The 22,905-nt window shown below is 39.3% G+C and overlaps 1 protein-coding gene across 10 annotated transcripts in view; it reads right to left on the bottom strand.

The window, feature by feature from the left end:
* TRPM3 (transient receptor potential cation channel subfamily M member 3) overlaps positions 1–22,905 on the bottom strand; it is a 608,524-nt gene that overhangs the window by 75,459 nt on the left and 510,160 nt on the right. For 4 of the 10 annotated variants that reach the window (XM_060237459.1, XM_060237453.1, XM_060237449.1 and 1 more), the window contains exons 11-15: positions 14,118–14,252; positions 10,882–10,932; positions 1,540–1,575; positions 1,244–1,384; positions 155–184 (exon numbers count right to left, since the gene is read on the bottom strand). In XM_060237459.1, coding sequence (XP_060093442.1) covers positions 155–184; positions 1,244–1,384; positions 1,540–1,575; positions 10,882–10,932; positions 14,118–14,252 — 393 coding nt within the window. The remainder of the gene's footprint in view (positions 1–154; positions 185–1,243; positions 1,385–1,539; positions 1,576–10,881; positions 10,933–14,117; positions 14,253–22,905) is intronic. The other 6 variants (XM_060237452.1, XM_060237457.1, XM_060237455.1 and 3 more) reach the window with 3 other exon arrangements.

The following is a 22,905-nucleotide window of genomic DNA, read 5'->3' on the forward strand; positions in this document are numbered from 1 at the left end:
CACAGTATTTGTCATGATGAATTCACTTTTCCTTTGTAAAATCTCATCAATTTAGTAACTGCATCATGAGTTACAATCTGCTATGGCAATGCACATGCATGGTTCTGATAATGAAAAGAGGAAAAATAATCAAAATTGATTACATGCCAGTTACCTCCATTCCCAGGAGTTTCAGGGCTTTGGGCTGTAGACAGAAAAAAAAGAGTAATGGTTTAGAGTGTGTTCATTAAAGCAGAGAGACTAACAACAACAATAAAACCTCCTTCCATATCCATTGTTCTGGTTATGGGAGTCCAGTATATATATTAGAAAACCACAAGATTTTGCTATTTATACTGAACTGTAATAGCTTATCAAGTCAAAAGTAGAAGCTATGTTACTGGGTCCAAATGACTGTCTTGCTGTCAATGCAGTTGAGTTTTGATGTTAGGTTAGAGAATGGAGAAATACAACGCAGAGAGGTTCATGGGAAGTGAAATTTACAGAAATCCCCACCCCACATTCTTTTGTGAGAAAGCGTTTGCATAGTAGTGCCAAATTGTCTTTGCCCACTACAGGCTGCCATGCGGAATCTCAGTGTTCCCAGAAAGAAAAAGGAACAGGCGCTTCAGGAATGGATTTTTAGGGTTAGGATATTTTTATGCAAAGGGCTGGAGAAAGAAGAGGAAGTTTGGAACCAATCTTATGTCTCTTGCATGTGTTACAAGCCTTTCCCTCAGAACCTCTTTTTTTCACTGCTTTTTGCATTTCTACAAAATGGTTTGACTCATTATATCAAGTACTGACTCACCACAGCAAAATACTAAAATGGGGAACTATAACTATAGATTGCTATACAGAAAAAAACTATGAATGCAGTGTGCTTCACTGTTTTTTGCAATGAAAATGGCAAAACATAAACTTAGCTCATTCAGGAATATCATCAGCATTTCTCATAATTCTTTACTGAGGAAATTGGCTCCCTGTGTCATGCTTAACTTTTTATAGTTCATGGCCTCCTCTTTCTTAGGAAGTAAATGGAATTAGGATGTGCATGTATTTCAATCTTGTGATGAATTGGAATTTGTAGAAGGTATATTAGATTACAAACAAATATGTTGTCACAACACCATTTATACATAAAAAAATTTGTTCAGTCAACATTTGTCTTGTCTTGCAGTTCACATGGCTAATGTACCTCTTATCCCACCCCTTAACCCTCTGCCTCTATAAAAAAGTGAAACCCCTCCCCAACAATTCTTACTCTCTTGGGGCCAAACAAGTTGTGATAGAGGGTTCGGAAGCGTTTTCGAGTATAATTACAACGATAAGCTCCTCCCATCAGGTATTCAATCACCAGGCCAATATCAATCAGACTTATCCTATAGTCTGGAGGTAGGTTTCCCTATAATTTCATTGAAAGAAAAATAGACAAGGGGTGGAAAAAAGCTGATTATTTTGTCTGTTCCATGGAGGTTTCTATAACTATGAGAGTTTTTAAAAATTAAATGAACAAGTTAAGAAAAAAGATAGTATTATTATGCTGGTTAATTAATTCACCTTAAAATAGATCCAACCGAAACCTGGATATTCACGCTTGGAAAGAAGACATAAATTAAATAAGAAGATGCAGTAAAAGGTAGCAGTAATAGAAGATAATAAATTTCAGAACACAGGACTCAGGCTCTTCTGAAAAGGAAAACAGGAGACACCACTGCAGAACAACAACAACAACAAAAAGGCATGAAGGTAAAGCATTTTCCAGAATACTCTTGCTGGGTTTTTATCTTTGAGGAGTATTTCCTGGGACTGCCTACCACCATGCTGAATATGTCTGTTTCTTTGACACCCATTATGATTGTATTTCACAGAACTGATTCTGAAACATGATGAATCCATATACCTTCTTGATACTTTAACCATATTATTTTCCGCTTTCTTTCCTTATAAAACCAATTTAGAATCCTTGGCAGTTTGCAGAATCAGGATCTGCAATGCTCCTTCCTATTTTCCCCTAATCATAGCTGTCACTTTTACTTCCTGCAAAGACAGCCCTCAGTTCCCATTACTAGCGAATCAAGTATTCATTCAACTGAAAGTGAAGGAAAAAATGTCTTTCAAAATGTGCCTTTCAGTACAGTGTTTGGCAATTGATTTTCTTTGCTGTGTAGTCATATGTAGTTATATATTCAGAAAAGGGTGATAAGCAATGCATGGTTCTGTGATTTAGCCCACTTGTTGTTTTTGTAATTTGAGTTTTAGAGACAAATACATCAGCCTAATGATTTTTTCCCATATATGCTTCTCCTGTGAGAATTTGCATGAAAGGCAATTTACTGTACTTTAAACAATTGTTACTTTAAGGATGCTTTCATGTGGAAACAATTCTCCATGTAATTATCAATGATGCTGCAAATGCAGAGGCAACTGAGCATCTACACAGCAGTTTTTCCAGCTCTTTCCTTGCCTCAGCCAACTGTGGCTGCCATTTTCCTGCTGCTTTGGGCAAGATTTTAAAGAAAATCAGTAAAGCTAGATTGCTGCTATACTATTTTAAAATTATCATTATTAAAATTTTCCTAATTTTGTTTTTAAGTAAGCATTCTATTCTTGTCTTTGCAGAGACAAAGTGGGAAAGGTGCATTCTTTAGCTCTGCAAAAAAAGGGCTAGATGCTAGATTTTTTTTAACAAATGAAAACTCTATATTTGGTGTGAATACAGTATCATAAAAATACTCACATATAATTCACCATCATCAGTGATTAAAGACATATTTTGCCTATCGGTGATTACAGACCAGTGCTTTGGGCCAACTCAGAGATCCCTCAGAAATCGACTAGAAAAATCCTTCCAAACACAAACATCTGCTGCCTGTCCCCATCCCATACTCACCCCGTACTCCAGCATCCTGAGAGCAGCTCAAAAAGCTACCACTTTCAAAGTGGTAGCAAATTTTTGAGCCCCACACCAGTCTCCTCCTCAGCATCTGGAAGCAGAAGGGCACAAGCAAGGTGCCTTGGTGGTGTGAAACCCCCATGCCACTCCAAGCCTCATCCAGTTTTTTGTTTTTTTTTTTTTACAAAAGACTGTTCAGAGTGCATGTGTTCATGACCATTAAAAATGTACGGGGAAAAAACCCAACTGAGTGATGGGAATGGTGTGCAACAGCCATCTGATTGCACTTGTGTCGCCCTGTGGATGGGATGGGGATGTCTTGCAAGGGAGCGTGTAGAGTGTTCAGGACGGTTCTTTTTGAGCCGGCCTGATTTGGAACTCCTCCCATCCGCCCCTAAATGGTTGTCTGTTATCACCCAATGATACCTTTTAACTTTTTTCTTGTCTTTCATCACTGATGATGTGCCTTTTGGGCTACAGTACTGAACAGTTAGTACAAATTTTTGGTATCTGGTCTTGCATTTATAGGTAGTGGCTAGCATGTTAATTTCTGGAAACTGTGTATGTTGCCAGAATTGGCAATATAACCAAGGAGAATATGGTTCATAATAATTACGGATAAAATTTCAATATTAAAGCAAGATATCAGGAAGAAATGTGCACAGGAACTTTTTGTTTAGTGATGGACCATTTTTACTAATTTTTGGAAAAAGAAGTGTCCCATGCAAAAATGTTAGAACTGAATTTGGTGTAGCACTTGGACATAAATTTAGAATTTGGGACAGTTGATAAAATACTGGAAAAAAAGATGATTTTTAGAAAAATACAGAAAGATGATTTTTTTTAAAAAAGTATACATCATTACTTGATTTTTAGAAAAATTTGTTCAGTCAACATTTGTCTTATCTTGCAGTTCACATGGCTAATGTACCTCTTATCCCACCCCTTAACCCTCTGCCTCTATAAAAAAGTGAAACCCCTCCCCAACAATTCTTACTCTCTTGGGGCCAAACAAGTCGTGATAGAGGGTTCGGAAGCGTTTTCGAGTATAATTACAATGATAAGCTCCTCCCATCAGGTATTCAATCACCAGGCCAATATCTAGAACCTCACCCTGCTGCCTGATCCTCTACAATTTCTCCAAGCTGGGGACTGATTACATTTCTGGCATCCCAGTTATGGACCCCCCAAAAAGTCTCTCATTTTTACCCTCCCACCCCTCCTGAGCCTAAATATCTCTGTTTGCCATGAGGGTCAAAGTGAGTGCAAAGGGTGCTCATTGTGATGGACCAAGTCCTCCACACCCTGCATACAGCAGGCCCCTGTCCTGGGCACAAAATCCATCCTGCCAATGCACTGGAGCCTGGCCCTAGCAGGGCATCACCACTGGTCTCAGAGCCTCCTGTCCCTGATCCGTTCCTGGGGCTCTCCACAGAGGCAAAAGATTCCCAGATTCATCAGCAGTTCCTAGCACTCTTTGGAGAGAAGCACTTTGACAGCAGTGATTCAGAGGGTACTGGGAAAGCATCCTCCCCTTCCACATCCCAACTCACTGTTGCTTCTCCCACCTCAGATACACCCCTTTGTGGCCTCTCCCAGCCCAGAACCAGAAAGCAGCTGTACCTCTCACCTTCCTGGGGACCCATTTCCGGCTTGCAGGTTGGAAACATTTCCACACCCTCCCCAGTGAACTCTGTGTGGCAGAGTGCCAGGTGTACCATACCCATGTCTGGAGAGGCACAACCCCCCAACACTTGTCATCCTCCATCCTCTGCAGGCACCTCTAAGGGATGCATGCAACTATGTTGCTGCTGGAGGAAAGAGTGACAGTCAGTGGGAGGAAGAAGAGGCCCACTCCCTCTCAGCAGGGAGAAGCAAAGAGAGAAAAGGAGGTTCCTCTGAGAGAGGCTCCCAGCACTCAAGCTGCCATGTTTGGGACATCAAGGTGGGCCACCATCCAAGAGATCAAATGGGCTATGTGGAGGACCCAGGAAGCAGCCACTTGCCTCATCAGTGAGATGATTGCTGTGAATGGCCAACCATCTCCCTCATGGAGGAAATAGCCTTTTACTGACTGCAGTCTATGTTCAGCTCTCCAGAACTCAAGGAAGAACTGTCCACTTCATAACAGAGTGCTGCAGCAGCCAGCATTACTGTCGTGGCATGACCTAGGTCCCAGGAGGGGACAATACTGCCGTCAGGCTACAAAGTGGTTCTGCTCCATATGCAGGGGATGGATGCAGCCCACACAGTGCAAAACATTGCCACCATGATACAGAATAGTTTGAGGGAGAGGGTTGGCAGTGGCAACATAATCTGTCAGGATTCAACAAAGGTGACAGTGAAAGAGTACCTCACCAAGGCCCCTGAACCCACCATCTGGTCCTCTTTTGCATGACCATGAGTCTCCACTCCTGCTTCCTACCAGTGTCCAGACATTCTCAGCTCCCACCACTCAGTGTGAGCTCAGAGCCCCAAGTCCACCTAACACCAAACTCCAGCAGCAGAGTGGTGTTCATAATCAGGAAGGGCAGTGAGCAGAGAGACTGGATAGCTCAGAGTCCATCTAATACTCAAACCCCAGCAGGGGAGAGGTGTTCTGAATCAGGAATAAATGATGAATTTTTTTTTAACAAGTTCCCTGCCTCTCTGTCTAACGCCAACAACCAATAGCAAAGAGGCTACAGAACTGAATTGAAAGTATACAAAGCATTCTGATCCCATCCAACAGAATGAGAACTCTGTTATTGGCAGCCAGCAGTGCCTATTAAGCTTTGAAGATATTTCCAAGGCTGAAGAATTCTGCCCTCATCCCCACCTCTGTTGCTTTGAAGTTTGGTAAATATTTTAATTGTGCGGAGAAAGTCTGCCTGGAAATATATCCATTCATAAACTGTTACGAACAGCATGAAAGTTCGTGAAAAGTTCATGCTGGCTGCCCTGCCATGAAATTTGCTTCACTAACCATGATCCTGTCAAAATTAGTCACAAACTTTAGTTAGTGAGCTGAATTATGCCCGTTCCTAGCTATTACCAATTTTTTCAAAAAGCACCTCCCCCCCAAAGCAGCCCAGTGGCATGGCATGCAGAGTAGCAGCTGCAAGGGGCTTAAGGAAAGAAAATGGTGTAATTGTTGGTGGGACCTTGAATAAGGTGCTCATCCAGTCCCCTCGATAATGCTTTTGGATTGTGGTCTTCCCAAACAGATCAGGAAAACACTGAGGATGTGGAAAGGACAATAAGATTGCAATTGAGACCATGACATTGGGTGGATACTCCGCCCCCCTCCAAAAGCTGCAGTTTGACAGCTAGCAGAGAAAAACCTTCATGTGAAAATAGCCTATGTCCAGCACCATATCGTTGGATATACATTATACTAGTGACCAAGTGGACTATTCTGTTAGTCTAGGCTTGTCTGATTTTGTCATATCTTGGAAGCTAAGCTGGGTCTCAGTCCTGGCTAGTGCTTAGATGGGAGACCATGCAGGAAGTTCAGGGTTGTGATGCAGAGACAGACAATGGCAAACCACCTTGGAATGTCTCTTGCCTTGAAAACCCTATGGGGTTACCGTAAGTAAGTTGTGAATTGACAGCACTTTCCGTCATCACCACATAGCATGCAAATATTACAGCAGTGACTGGACCAAACACAGAATTTATCTCTTGGGTACCTTCTGTAACATTACTCTGTAGTTACAGGAATTTTCTTGTTATAGAAAAGGCTCATTTTTAAAAAAAAAAAAAATCATCAGCACTCTTTCCTCTAAAGTAGACAAAACTTGCAGCCCTTGTTGGATTTCCTTTATATGTCTCTTAATAAATTTATCTTACCTTGGTGATGTTAATATACAGGACTAGATGACCTGATGACCAAAATGTCGCCTGTCGGATCCACTTAATATGCATTGCAATATCTGCTTGGAGAATAAATTTTGAGTCCATTGGCACTTAAGACCAATGGCATTTAAGAATGAATTTTGAGTCCATTGGCATTTAAGACCAATGAAGTTTTATTTTTGGTATAAGCTTTCATGTGTATGAGGTATGTGTGTACATGAAAGCTTATATCCAGAATAAAACAAGACTTTGTTGGTCTTAAAGGTGTCACTGGATTCAAACTTTGTTCTTCTGCTTCAGACCAACACTGCTACCCACCTGAAAATATCTGTTTGAGACATTTATGATGAGTAAAACTAGTTTAAGGCAATTATCAGACTGGTTCTCATTTTATATTTGTTATCATATACAGGTACCTGAAAATATAGCATGAGAGTTTCATGTGTTAAACACTAACAGAGCATGTCTATAAGATTTGGCACCCATCCCTAATTAAAATACTGGATATAGGCAATCATTCCAAATATTTTAAAGAGATGCCTGCCAAATTTTATACACACACTCAGCCTGCATTCAGTAGTAGGCCCATGTATGCTGTACTTAGCAATCCATACTTAAGAGTGTAATGTAAATTGTGAAGTATCCATCCATCTTCTTACAGGGCCAAGTAAGGCAATTCTTGAAACGTCAGATAAAACAATGAAAGTCCATATTTTTGATATCATTGATACCTGTTCAGTCATATCTGTTTATTAACCTTTTACATTTTATGTTTCTCTTCTTTAATGAAACTCATGGTAGTGTACATAGCTACTCCTCTTAATAACAACTCTATGAGGTATTGTTTTTTTTGTGTTGGAAAGAATGATTGCTGAGCTTTATGATGAAGTAGTAGCATTTTTTTCAGAAATCCTTTTAAGCAACAATTTTTCAACCAACTCTACTAAGGTTTTCAATCTTAAGCGTGCTTACTTGGAAGCAACTTCCACTGATATACTTTTTCTAAATAGGCATGTTTATGACTGGGGAGTAAAATTATGACAATAAAAAAGCCAGTACTGAAGCTGCTAAATTTTTAATGCAGACATTGTGGACACACAAACCAAGCAAACAGAAAATTATCTCTCTCCTAACTGCATCTTTGAAAGATGGAAATTAGGAAACTGGAAATTTCAATGTAATGAACATTAGGTGGCACTATTTGTCCACAAACTCCTGATTCTTTCCCCCTTTAGTTTGAGCAACTTATTAAACCCTGGAGATGATAGGTTAAGTATGACTTCCATGCTAACTGGAGGTGATTGATATCAGACACCTTCCATTATGTAAACTGAAGGGGTCTAATGAGTAATCTGCTACATTTGCCCCCAAACTAATAATAACATCTTATATCATATAAAGGATATATTTAGATTTGAAGGGCCAGATGAGGCACCTATTTCCAGCACTCAAAAAGCCCTCTAACATAAAAAAGAAATGCCAAGTGCTGGCAAAGTTAGATTGCCCTTCCTGCCTGTGCAGCAATTCCTCATGAACCTTTTAAGGTCTCCTTTTATTACTTCTCTGAAAACTGCACTCTTTCTCAGGAGTGTGTATCATCTCCTTTTTAAAAAGTAGTGGGAAGTGCACTTGCATTATATGAAGGCAACAGTGGTGTTATATTTCAAATAACATTTATGATCATTTGCTTATATTGGTATCATTAGCACCTTTGCATGCTTTGTGGTAAAAGCAGGAAGATGTCTGTGAACACAGATAACGTTTCATCATACCTTTAACTGATACAATACTGCTTTATTAATATGCAGACCTGAACAGAATTACACTCTAGTAAACTCTTTGAAGTCAATGTAACTCTGTTTGCTGGGTTTACTATCATTGAAGCTTACAAGCTATTACTTTGTTACTTTTTCTATGTAGTACTCATACTTGGTTGTTTAATTTGTAAACACCTTGAAGGTGTACAGGCTTAAATTACTTTATAGTCCTAATATTTAAAATGTTCTTCACTAAACACAAGCAGACATAGGTTGTTCCACGGGTAATACTTCAACATGGCACGTTTTAAACCTGATTCATTTTAGATCCCAAGAGATTAGAGGGAAAATTGAAAGTGTTACTGCCAGGCTTTAAAATACATCTGAACTAGACAATCTGCTTCAGAACATTCATCTGTCTCTGCCATGCACAGTGAACCATTTGACAGTCAAAATAATGATACATTCCATTAAGAGAGTATTTTCTAGAATGCCATTTCATTTAAATGTGTCTCAGGCTCCCTGATGGATTGACTGAAGACGAAGGAATGCCGTTGTTCCAGGATGGCATCACAGTAAGCAGTCCAATATATTGTAGCACTGCACAAGCTACAATATGATTTAGAAAATGAAAACGTATATCCTAATAGGATAGATTCCTGATTAAAGCCAATTGGGCACTGCTCTCAGCTTCTTTGTATTTGTCACCCAGTGACCCAAGCCAGGGCTTACACTGCTTTTGGGGCATAAAAAACCCCAGCAAGTCTCATAACATCTTCCTGGTCTTGACATAATTTCCTAAAAGCTAATTAAATTTGATATGAAAATATTTGTCAGCTGGGAAAATGCTTGAGTGCAACCTAGTTTAATTTTACATCAATATTCTCATAAGGGGCTATTGAAACACTGGGACCTAATGCTTCTCATAAGAAGTCAAGACAGAGGATGAGGATTCCAAAACAGTGAATGGCACATAAATAATCACACATTTTCATAGAAAAGCTATTGCTTGCAGCTTACAAAGAAAAGTAGGATGTCTTAAATGATGATATATTGCTTTGATTTGATACATTCAAGGAATTTCTGCATGTGAACAACAGAATTGATGCAGAAACATAAGGTTGTCTACTTAATAGTCCACAATTCTAGTTAATACTGATTACTTAATAAATGACAATGCAAAAATCCTACAGGTTGGTATAGTATTTCTACCCTGTGTAATTTTTAGATGTGAGTCAAAGGTCCCCAGGGGAATTGCCAGATTGAAATCAGGACCATCGCACATTTGGAGGAGAAGCTTCAGCCTTCTCCTCCCCAATGCGGCTTACATGACCTAAAATGGTCCTGGGAGGGAGGTGCCTGTTGGCACAATCCAACCCATGTAGCATATCTGACCACTGCACAGAGTAGGGACCCAGCCCAAGCCTGTGTAGTATGTAGTGTGCATATTGATACATAATACAAGAACTTGGGGGCACCCAATGACGCTCATTAGCAGTGGATTCAGAACACAAAATAAGAATAACTTCTTCACTAGACAAGTAAATAGTGAAATTCACTGCCACAAGTTAAAGCTATAAACACTAGCTTGGATGCTTTAAAAGACAAAGAGACTCATTGAGGATCAGTGCATAAATAGCTGTTTACAATGATGCCTTATGGAATGTTCATGTTCAAAGGCAGGTAATCCTGTCTACTGGAGGGCAGCAGCATCAGTGGGAGACCTCGCGCCCCCTGCCAGACTTGTTGGCCTTCCAGATGATTGGATAGTATGTGGGAAAAAATGCTGCACTAGATGGGCTGTTGATCTGATCCAGCAGGGCCTCTCTTACTTTCTTATGTTCATAAAAATCCTGTACAATATTTTTTTCTTAACAGTAACCCCCTCCACCCTTTCATTTTTCATATGCTGGGTGTTTATAAATTTCTATCCCCTCCCCCCCTTCAGGTTCTTATAATGACTCAGAGAGCAACTGATTTCTTGATTAACTGAACTCCCTCTTTTTTTTAAATGGAGATATTTAAAATATAAAATATTGCAGTGATTCAATATCTAGCAAAATTAGATAGTTTTACAGGGTCCATCTCTAGCCTATGACATGGAGATTAGCATCCAAAATTGTGGAGAGTATAAAAAAATAGCTAAAAGCATAAATCCACAAGGCATGAAAAAACACCTATAATTCCAGCTAGCAAAAGTATCCAAAGCATTTAAGACAGCAGCACAGTAGTTAGTTTACTGCACTATACACAGAAAGTTAAGACGTACAAACACATAATGCATGGTTGGAATGGCAGAAGATAGAAGTAACAGCTCTCACTGAAAGCTCATGCAAAACGGGAGCTACCTCTAATGACAAGAAGCAACCATGGTATTACCTTCAAGCTACTGTCCATCTGTTGGATTCTTACCTTTTTGACATCTCTGACAAGATGATACAATGTATTGGATGGCCCATGTCTCTGAAAATGATCAACAAGAGAGAATCAAACAATTTTGATCTGTTTAGTGGACATTAATGAAAACAAAGTTCAATACATCAAAATGCCCTTGTCTTTATGTATGGTCCCTTAAATACCTAGAACGAATGACAACATAAAAATTACCTATTTTATCGATCTTCTGCAAAATCTCCATAAATAAAGGTTTTTCCGTTAGAGAATACTACAGTGTTTGTTGTCTTTTGTCACAGAGCATTTGGAGGGAATATTCACAATATCAGACATATTTAATTTGGATTACTTCAATAAAGCATCAATACCAACACAAACGATTCACAGAAGCAATAATCTAAATAAGTAACGTATAGATCAGTATGATCACTACATGAACATTGGTGCCGCTTATTTGGAAAAATGCATGCATAGTTGTGGCAGGTAAATCTCAAAGTGACAGTGCCCTGTCTATTTCTCTTACTCATGAGTCAGCTATAGCTTAATTTCTTTTATACTTTGGTCCCAGTCACTAATGTAGATGAGATTGGATTTTGCTATTGTTCCACTTTCTCTGCCTTTCACTGATCCCAGCAACTCCCTGGGGTCAGTGAAAGTCAGAGAAAGTCACTGCTGAGACTCCCATGCAGATAAAAAGCCATCTGGGCTTGGGATGGGCTTAATTTTTTTTTTAAAGAAACATACAATGCAGCCTAACTGAGCTCTGGTCCATAGAAGCTTATACCACAATAAATCTGTTAATTAGCATGGTACTTCAAAATGCCTTTCTCTCCTTAATATTAATAGTTCTTACAATGAATAACTGTTTTTAAAAACTAAAATCAGTGTCATTAACAAAAATATCTTTTGTTTAAAAAAATCAGTTTAAAAGAGTTAAATAGCCTAGAAATCCACATGGGTTCCAGAATACATGGAAGTTATAAATTACCACACAAAACTTTTTGTGACATGTATCAGTGATTATGTTGTACAGTCTCATTTATTTATGTGTGTGTTTGTGTAAACTGACAGCTGATTGCAAGATTGAGGATATTAGTCAAGTGTGCAATTTGTTGGTTAGTGAGAAAAAGATCAATTTGCAAATAGCAGCCAATGTTGCTCTAGCAGCCACAATATAATGACAAATCTATTTTAATTCAGGTGGGTAGCCAAGTTGGTCTGAAGCAGCAGAACAAAGTTTGAGCCCAGTGGCACCTTTAAGACCAACAAAGTTTTATTCTGGGCATGAGCTTTTGTTTGCATGAACACTTCCATGAAAGCTTATACCTAGAATAAAACTTGGTTGGTCTTAAAGGTGACACTAGATTCAAACTTTGTTCTGCTATTTTAATTCATACATAGTGGACTGAAATGTGGGATAGTAGTAGTTGAGGTCTTCCTTATCTTGTATCTACTTTGAGCTGTTCTATTTTATTCCTTGTTTTTAATTGTGATTATATTTTGTTATTTTCTTATTAAACAAGTATTTACTCCTACTATTTTGCAATGAATCTTTAAAGGATAAAGATTTTGTATGATAATTGCCATCACAGTGAATAACATGTGACCCTCCTTAAAATAAAATGTGAATAACACAACAGCTTAAAAAGTAGTTACTTTATCCATGTTAAGTGACTGTAATTTCCGTATACTTTATAATAATTCAAAACAGGAAATGAAACCTTTAAAAAACAGTTATTCTTCTGCTTACATGGAAGTGGAGAGAGAGGCTTTCATTTAGTAAGGGAATGAAGTGAAATTTATGTTTGACTGGAAATCTGAACAGTCTAAATCTGATATACTTTTTAAAAGCAGTAAAGGCCCCAGTAACAGCATAAAGAGACCTCTGCTTGATCAGATCAGGAGTCCATCTCACTTGCTTTTCATAGTGGAGAACCAGATTATTTTGTGAGCCATGAAAAAGACAACAGTAATCAGATTTGCAGTAAAAAATTATAGATGGAGCATATATCACAACATTTTGCTGAGAGAAAAACCTCTAATGCTGCACATACCAGCTTTCTTTTTGTATGCCTGGAAGATAGGTAACTCAATTCATTGATATGAATTAGAAAAGGACTAAGATCTATTTCAGACATTTATGCAAAAACAATAGGCATTGTACAGTGTGGAGGCGCAACACCCTTCCTTTTCCATGCACCTCAAGTAACATATATGAATGCTTCACATGTATATCACCTATACATATGTCCATCTGATTTGCACACTCCTTCCCTTTCAAGTGAAGGAAAGCACATGAATGAGATGGCTGTACATACAAGCCTCCATATGGAAAGCCCACATCATACCTTATGGAAACAGGCTTTAGCACCTTCTCTCTCTCTATGGCTGATAACAGACCAGCACTTTGGGTCAACTCAGAGATGCCTCTGAAGTTGACGCAAAAAATTTGATGGGGGCAGCATGCGGATGAATGTGCGGAGTTGTTGGGACAGCTCTTTTTGAGCTGCCCCAATTCGGGATGCCTCCAAGCCGCCCCAGAATGCCCATCTGTCCTCAGCCTATGCTTTCAAATGACTGGAAGTTCGAGCAACTCAATATATGCCACTCCTTTCTATCCCTGTATTTTCATGCTGGAGAAAATGGCACCTACTAAGATTGTTACCTCTCTCTTAAAGCACAGTGCGTCAGTCAGGAAGCAAAAAGGTGGCAACTCTAGAATGGCCTTCTGACATTACCTCATGGTTCTTTATATCTCTCTTGGCTAATTTACAGTTTTGACAATGATGGCAGGTGTGCTGTGCGAAGATCTGCAGCTAACCAGAACTCTGTAACCTTTCAAATGTCTTCTTAAAGAACAGTCATCTCAAAGGCAACAGTTTCACAGAGAAATTACAAAAAGCAATGTTACATTTTGGATTAGGGAAGGATGATTTTTTTTTTTTAAAAAAGCAATAGCAGCACTTTCTCTTTTCTATTGATAAAAATTGTAAGAGAGAGGTTGTGGGTGCTTGCCATTTTAGAAAAGGATATTTTAATGGCTGTTACAGGATACAGTTGAAGAAGAAGCAGGTGAACCATAGTGAGCATTTGTTACAAGTGTCAAATCTAAGATGGCAGGGATACCTTATGATTCATAGCTACCATTTACTAATTTGTAAAAGGCTTGTTGGATGATTTTGTGTGCACCATTCTAATTCTGTGTGAAGATGAAACAAACAAACAGACAGGAAATTTGCTTAGCTTGGCCCTACCGTATTGTACAATTCCTCTAGTCTGGAGATGGTGAGAAAACGGTGCATGCTTACTCCATTCTCTATGAGCAATTTCACAAAATCCACTCTGTCCAGCACCAGGGCATCCAGCATTGCTTGTTCAAGGGACCCCACCTACAATGGAAATAATCCAGTCAGGTTTTCTTGGTGTCAGGCATTTGAATGCTCACTTGGCTTTAGCATAGTACAGGTATGACATTCATTCACATTTTCTGGTATTCCAAATGCCACTTCTTGCATAACATTCCTCACTCATGTAAGGACAAAGTTTGAGCCCAGTGGCACATTTAAGACCAACAAAGTTTTATCTGTAGTATGAGCTTTTGTGTGCATGTACACATCCGCAGATACACATGTATCTGAGGAAGTGTGCTTGTGCACAAAAGCTCATACTGTGAATAAAACTTTGTTGGTCTTAAAGGTGCCACTGGACTCAAACTTTATTCCACTGCTTCACGCCAACGTGGCTACCCACCTGAATCTATCTTCAAGTAAGAACAGTTCAACATAATCTTGTGAGCACATAACACATATAAATATCTCTGCACAGGATATCTTATGCTCTAAGAACAATCCTGTAGGCAAGATCCAAGAGAAATATTAGATAATCTTTTGTCACATACATTTTCAATCCTCAGTTTCTATTCAGAACAACTCACTTGAAGATGAACTATTAAAGCAGAATTAGCCACAATGTCACAAAGGATGGAATGACCACATGGAGATCACAGTAACATTTATTCAACCATCCAAGGACTTTGCAAAGAGGGAATTTCCTACTTTCTCCTCCATTTGCAGTCTGCTGAGTTCCCTGAAATTTTATTGTTGGGGGGGCACGATCAGCAGATCATTAGGAACACATCAGACAAAATTGGGAACCTGTAGTGGGAGGGGGAAGAGCCCCGTGGCACAGAGTGTTAAAGCTGCAGTATTGCAATCCTACTAAGCTCTGCTCACGACCTGAGTTCAATCCCTGGTGGAAGCTGGGTTTTCAGGTAGCTGACTCGAGGTTTACTCAGCCTTCCATCCTTCTGAAGTAAAATGAGTACCCAGCTTGCTGGGGGGAAAGTGTAGATGACTGGGGAAGGCAATGGCAAACCACCCCGTAAAAAGTCTGCCTTAAAAACGTTGTGAAAGCAATGTCACTCCAGAGTCGGAAGTGACTGGTACTTGCTCTCAGCCGCTAGGACATTGTATGTGCGGTTGTGGAAGCAAGAAAAAATACCAGAAAAATGGGATTGGATTATAAAAGTTATGACATGGAGTGAAATGGACAAATTAACAAGAATATTAAGAGACTATGATTTGGAAGTTTTTAAGATGGAGTGGAAGAAGTTCAGAAGATAAGTAGAAAAAGAGTGGAAAATAAAAGGACATTGGACAATTTTTGATAATGATTAAGTTTTAAAAGAAGAATATAACTTTTGGTTTTCTTAATAGTTAAGGGTACTTTTAATATTTTTTTTAAGTAAATAACACTGGCAGGGGTCAAATAACGAGGGGAGGGGTGGGGGAAAAGTAAGATATGGGGTAGATAAATTTTTCTTTTTAAGTTGTAAGATATTGATATAGATTTGCTACCATATGTTACAAATAAAATTGTTTATTCACAGAGTCGGAAGTGACTGGTGCTTGCATAGGGGACCTTTCCTTTCGTAGTGGGAGGAGGAACTGGTGGAAACCACTGCCCCCAGCTTCTACAAATGGAAATGTTGTTTGGCTGGAAACAAACTGGTATAAATACAGATTTGGATCCTATTCTTTCTTTCTGCTGACTCCTTTCATGTCACTCCCTGGGGCCCCTCTCCTGTAGGCACAGTATTTCGTGGAGACCAGAGGAGAGGCAGAAAATTTCCATTTTGCCATTGGGAAATGTAGTCTGGAGCCAACACACACAAGTTATTTACACTGCCTTTCTGAATCAGACCAATCTAATCTATGGCTAGTCAAATAATTCCAGGAAGTGCATAGGCTATTCATGAAGGCAAGAGTCTTCTTGCTTGACTCCTAGCAACTGGTATTCAGAAAAGTCCCTTCTGTGCTGAAGGTTACATTTAATGTAATTATCATGGGTGGTAAACCAAGCCTTCCTGAAGTTGCATAATCTTGTTTTAAAGCTAAGCCAGTAGCCTTCCTCACTTGTACATCCTATATATCCAATCCACCTGGTAGAGGTTAATTCCTTAAAGTGATTATGCATTGTATAAATAGGTGCTTTCTTTTGTTTGTCTTGAATTTAATGCTAATCAGTTTCTGAATTGCTGAGCATTATAACAAGATAGGAAAAAACTATCTCCACTCAAATGAGGTTCACAGCAAACATAATTTTATAAATCTAGTAATCTGTTTCTTCTTTTCTCAAATATTCTATTCTTTACAGGGCTGGAATTTACACTGCAGGAGCTCCTTTGCATATTAGGTCACACCCCCTGATGTAACCAATCCTCCAAGAGCTGACAGAAAAGAGTCTTGTAAGCTCTTGGAAGATTGGCTACGTCAGGTGTGTGTGGCCTAATGTGCAAAGTGTCAGACCCAGAGTTAAGGAAAAGACAATTGAAGTTCAAGATCTTTATTCCAGCTTCATGGGCATACACACGCGTTGTCGGAACTGACCTCTCTGTCAGTTCCCCCAAATTATAAACCTTTGCCCTGACAGTTATAATTCAAGCCAAAGCGCACCAAACAAAAGTGGGGGTTTTGCGCGGGGTTTTTGCAAAGCTCTCATCAGTTTTTGCAAAACTCGCTATCAGTTCATGATTCGCATCTCCTCCAGCTCTCAGCCTTGGTTACCTAGCAACTAGCCCATTCCCAGACATGCCATCTTCCCTCCAGATAAGCAACAAGTTAAAGTTATATCAAAGGCATAGCAAGCACAGCATAGCATTGAGGCATAGCCTAGCATTGTATAATTGGATACACATGACCAGAGGAACAAGATGGAGTGACTCCTGACATTCTGCCCCCCTTAAGACCCCTTTCCCCTGGGTTTATTAGGATGTTTATTGTAAAAGTCTTTAATTAAGGCCTTGCAGTTGGTATTTCTGGAGCTGACCCATTCGGCCTGACTTAATGGGAAATGAGTCTATTTGATGAGATAGAACAGTTCACCATGTTTGATCTTGGCATCAAGGATTTCTTGCACCTCATGATGAATCTGACCACGAACCAGGGTTGGGGGTGGTAGTTCCATCTGGGGGTGCCAACACGAGGGTCCAGGGTCCTTCTTCAAGTAGCTAGCGTGGAAACAAGGGTGGACCTGTTTAAGGTTTTTTGGCAATTCCAGTTCAACAGTTACCTTATTTATAATTCTTTTGATTGGGAAAGGTCCCAAATATTTCATTCCTAATTTCTTGCAGTTTTGTGCATTAGGCAAATGCTTTGTCAAAATGTACACCTTGTCTCCCACGGCTAAGTCCCAAAGTTCAGAGTGTTTTTTGTCATATTGGGTTTTATAGGCTTCTTGCGCCCTCTGCAGTTGTTTACTGATAATTTCCCAGCCTCTCGCTATCCCTTGCCCCATTCTGTAAAGTCTGCAGGGGCTGACGAGGGCGGGGGATTGGTTTGCTCTCATATCCATAAACCGCTTGGAAGTGGCTCACTTTAGCGGTGCTATGTATGTTGTTGTAAGCATACTCTGCAAAAGGTAATAGAGTCACCCAATTGTCTTGTTGGAAGGATGTATAACAACATAAGAACTGTTCCAGCACCGTGTTGGTGCGTTCCGTCTGTGCGTGGTAGGCTGAACTGAGCCCTTGTTCCATTCCCGCCAGTTCACAGAGATGCGATCAAATTTAGCAACGAATTGTGGGCCGCGGTCGGAGATTACTTTAGCAGGGAAGGCGTGTAGCCTAAAGACATGCTGGATAAATAGTTGAGCCAGTGGGGAGTTGCTTGGCTGTGGGGAGTTGCTTACACAGCACGAAATGAATCTGCTTAGAAAAAATGTCCACTACCACCCAGATCACTGTCTTCCCCATCAAGGAGAGTAAGTCAGTTATGAAGTCCATGGATATGCATTCCCAGGGGCGTGAGGCGGGGAGAAGTGGTTGCAAGTGCCCTGGCGGCAACCCCCCCTCTTTTTAGCCATGATACAGGTAAGGCACCCTGTTGTATACTCTCTCAAATCCTTACACAATCCTGGCCACCAAAATTGTCTCTGAATCAAATGGACTGTCTTTACAAACCCAAAATGCTCTCCCAGTTTGGAGTCGTGCGCCCTCTGGATCACTTGTTTATGTAATGAGGGGGGCACGTAGACTTTCTCCCCTCGGCGCCAAAACTCATCCTCTGCTTTCGTTAACTGTAAATTCTCCTCCAGGGGACTGTCGAGGAATGCTTGCTTTAGTTCAGTTAGGAGCCCGTCAAGGGGCTGCTTTTTCTTCCGGCTCTGCGCACATGTGGTCACCAATGCACTTAGTTGGGAGGCCATGAACAATGAGTCAATAACCTCCTCTCTCTTGGTATCGTGTTGAGGAAGGCAGGACAACATGGCCACCAAAAAGTTCAGTTTCCCAGGGATGTGCCCCAGCTTAAAATTGAACCACCCACCGTACTTGCTTATTGGTGAGGTTGCGGGTGGCAATGAGGGCGGCCAGGTTTTTATGATCTGTCCAGAGTTCAAATGGTTCCCGCGTCCCTTCTAGGTAATGCCTCCACTTTTCTAGGGCCAGTTTGATGGCGGAGGCTTCCTTGTTCCACACTGACTAGTTGCGTTCAGTCGGGCTGAACTTTTGGGACAAGTACACGCAGGGGTGCAATTGGCCATCTGTCCCCTCCTGGAGTAACACAGCTGCATGGGCGACGTCACTCGCATCACATTGGACTACAAACCTTTTTATGGTTTAAAACGATTTATTGTACTGTAATATAATGTAATAACACTTATTATTTGTTATTAAAAATTAATACATATACATTACATTTTCTCCACCCTTCCCCCCTTTTGGTGACCCCCAGCAGTGTATTTTAATTAAATTGCTAAGAAAAGGTAATCAATTTAGTCTGTTTAAGAATCTTCATAAAAAAGAAAGCATTATAAAACAAAAAGAGAAAAGGAAAAAAACCCATATGTTATAACTATACCCCATCTACATAGTAATCCTTTAGTCATTTACAAAAGAACAAAAAAAAGATACATTCCAATAGTCTTGCTTTTTTTACTGTAATCCATTTAACATTCCTTTGGAGTTTAATCATTGTCAAAGATCGCCAAATATCCCTAAACATTCCATTGTTTTTCAACATATTTTTTAAATTTTCCCCATTAATTTTGAACTTCTCTAAATCATGTTCTTTTAAGATGTCCATTTCACTCCAATGCATAACCTTTAGAGTCCATTCCCACTTTTCTGGTATTTTGTCTTGCTTCCACATCTGCACATATATTGTCCGAGCAGCTGAAAGCATATACCAAATTATCGTTCTTTCTTGTTTTGGAAATGTTTCAATTTGTAACCCCAACAGAAAAATATCCGGTGCCTTCTTGATATTATAACGCAAAATTTCAAAATCTCTTGCTGAATCATTTGCCAAAAACATTTTGCCTTTCCACAAGTCCACCACATATGGTAGAAAGATCCTTCTTGTTTTTTGCATTTCCAACATCTGTCCAACACCTTTGTTCATTTTTGCCAGTTTCTTATGTGTCATATACCACCTATATAACATTTTAAAGCAATTTTCTTTAATATTGAAACATGTCGATATTTTCATAGAGTTCTTCCATAAGTATTCCCATGACTCCATCTGTATTTCCTTGTTTATATTGATCACCCATTTTATCATTTGAGATTTAACTACTTCATCTTCCGTAGACCATTTCAATAATAGTTTATAGGTTCTTGAGATCAATTTTTCATTTTCACCAAACAGCGTTCTCTCCAATTCTGTTCATTCTTGTCTTATTCCATCATTCTTAATGTCCTGTTCAAGCAAACTCTTAATTTGTTGCACTTGGAACCAATTATATTTGTATTGTAATTCTTCAGTTGATTTTAATTCCACCTTTCCTCCATGTATTTTTAAAAGCTGTTTATATGATAACCACTTCTCTTCTTTAGTATCTGAATATAATTTTATTACTTCTGTTGGCACAATCCAAAGTTGTTTCCTCTCGTCCCCATATCTCTTATATTTTAACCAAGTATTTAGCAGGTTGCTTCTTATATAATGATGTGAAAAAGCCCATCCATCTTGTTTTTCCCATAGTACATGTAAGCATGCCAACCAAAGACATTTCCATGACCTTCTAATGCTAGTAATTTTCTGTTTAGTAATGTAATCCATTCCTTAATCCACACCAGGCATACTGCATAATGATACAACTTTAAATTAGGCAACTGAAATCCTCCCTTTTCTTTCGCATCAGTCAAAATTTTCATTTTGATTCTTGTTTTTTTCCTGGCCCATACAAATTCTAAAAGTTTCCTTTGCCATTTATTAAATTGTTTGTTGTCTTTCACTATTGGAGTTGTTTGAAACAAGAACATAATTCTCGGTAAGACATGAATCTTAATTGCAGAAATTCTACCCAGCATGGACAGATTCAACTTATTCCATTTTATCAAATCTCCATCAATCTTACGCCAAAGCTTCTCATAGTTATTTTTGTACAGATCAAGATTTTTTGTTGTTACTTCCACACCTAAATATTTTACTTTTACTTTACACTCTGTTAACCTCTGTAGTTCTTCCTGTTTACTTTTTGACATATTTTTACACAAGATTTTTGACTTTTCTTTATTTATATAAAAGCCTGCCAATTCTCCATATTCTTTAATCTTACGAAGCAACAATGGTGTTACATGAGTGAGATTTTCATTTATAAACATCACATCATCTGCAAATGCTCTGTATTTATAAGAAAAACCTTTCAACTTCAGTCCCTCTATCTCTTTGTCTTCTTGAATTTGCATTAGCAAAACCTCTAAAGTCATTATAAATATCAATGGAGATAGAGCACAACCTTGCCTTTTTCCTTTATTAATTATCATTTTTTTCTGTCAAATCTGCATTTACACAGAGCCTTGCTTGTTGTTCAGTATATATCGCCTTCACCATTCTTATAAAGTCTTCTCCCAATCTCAGTTTCTCAATCACTGCAAAGATAAAGTCCCAATGCACATTATCAAATGCTTTCTCTGCATCTGCAAAAAAATAATGCTACTTCTTTTTCAGGAAGTTTCTCATAATTTTCAATAATGTCTATAACTGTTCTGATGTTATCTCTAATTTGCTTCCTGGGAAGAAATCCTGCTTGCTCTTCTTTAATAAAATTATTCAAATGCTGTTTAAGGCATTCTGCTAAGATTCTGCCATATATTTTATAATCATTGTTAAGTAATGAAATTGGTCTATAGTTTTTTACATTCATAGCATCTCTGTCTTCTTTCGGTATCAACAAAATTACTGCTTCTTTTCACGTGTTAGGGATTTTCCCATCTATTCTTATAATATTCATCAATTTCTGAAGTTTTGGTAATGGCGCCTCTGCGAGGACCTTATAAAATTTTGCCGTAAAGCCATCCGGACCAGGTGCCTTCCCTAATTTCATTAAATTAATTGCCGCCTCTATTTCTCCTTTTTCAATTGGTTCATTTAATACCTTCTCCATATTTTCTGTTAGGGGGGTTACTTTAATTTTCTGTAAATATGCGTCATTTTTTTTTCTATCCACTTTTTGACTTTTAAATAGCTAGGTATAATATTTATAAAATTCTTTTAATTCCTTCCTGATCAACAATGTCCTTACCTCCCGATACAATTTTATTAATAACTTTATTCTCCCTTTTTTTTCATTTGCCAGGCCAAATATTTTCCAGGTTTATTCGCTCCTTACAAACCTTTTGTTTTCATCGGGCTCGGAGGTGAACCGGGCCTTAAATTCATCAAATGCCTTTTGGCACTCCCCCGTCCACAGGAAGCTAGAGCTGCCCTTAGTGGCTTGCGGTTCCTTTCCCTTGATTTTCAACAGTTCTGTGAGAGGTAGGGTGATCTCCGCAAAGTTATTGATGAACCCCCTATAAGAATTTGCAAACCCAAGGAAACTCTGGAGTTGTTTATGAGTTTGAGGGGGCTTCCACTCAGCCACAGCTTGTACTTTGGTAGGATCCATTCCCAGGCCCCCTGTGGAAATGCAGTATCCCAAAAAATGGAGCTCTGTCTTGTGGAACTCACACTTGGACAATTTGGCAAATAACTTGTGCTTGTACAGTGTTTGTAGTACCTCCCTTACCAACTGGATGTGCGAGGGCAGGTCTTGCAAGTATATCAAAACGTCATCCAGTTAACAGACCATGCCCTTGTATAGGTATTTATGCAATACTTCATTGATTAAGTTCATGAATACCCCTGGCACCCCTTTAAGGCCGAATGGCATGACCAAGTACTCGTATTGGCCCAGGGGTGTGTTGAAGGCTGTTTTCTATTTGTTCCCCTCCTTGATGCGCACCGGGAAGTAAGCATCTCTGAGGTCAAGTTTAGTGAAGATTTTTCCTTGGGATACCTCCCCTGAGATCCCGTATGAGGGGAAGGGAGTACGCATTACTCACAGAAATCGCATTCAAGCCACGAAAGTCAGTGCAAAGTTGTAAACTGCTGTCCTTTTTCTTTCTAAAAAGCACCGGAGTGGCGTGGATGGACTTGGCGATTTGTATGAACCCCCTACACAGGTTGAGTTCTGGGAATCTCTGTAGCTCCTCTCTCTCCCCCCGACTCATTGAATACAGTTGGGCAGTTCTGAAGACAGAGGAGGCAGCACAGTGTTTTT

The sequence above is a fragment of the Heteronotia binoei genome, chromosome 4 (assembly GCF_032191835.1).
Source record: "Heteronotia binoei isolate CCM8104 ecotype False Entrance Well chromosome 4, APGP_CSIRO_Hbin_v1, whole genome shotgun sequence".
Classification (NCBI taxonomy): Eukaryota; Metazoa; Chordata; class Lepidosauria; order Squamata; family Gekkonidae; genus Heteronotia; species Heteronotia binoei.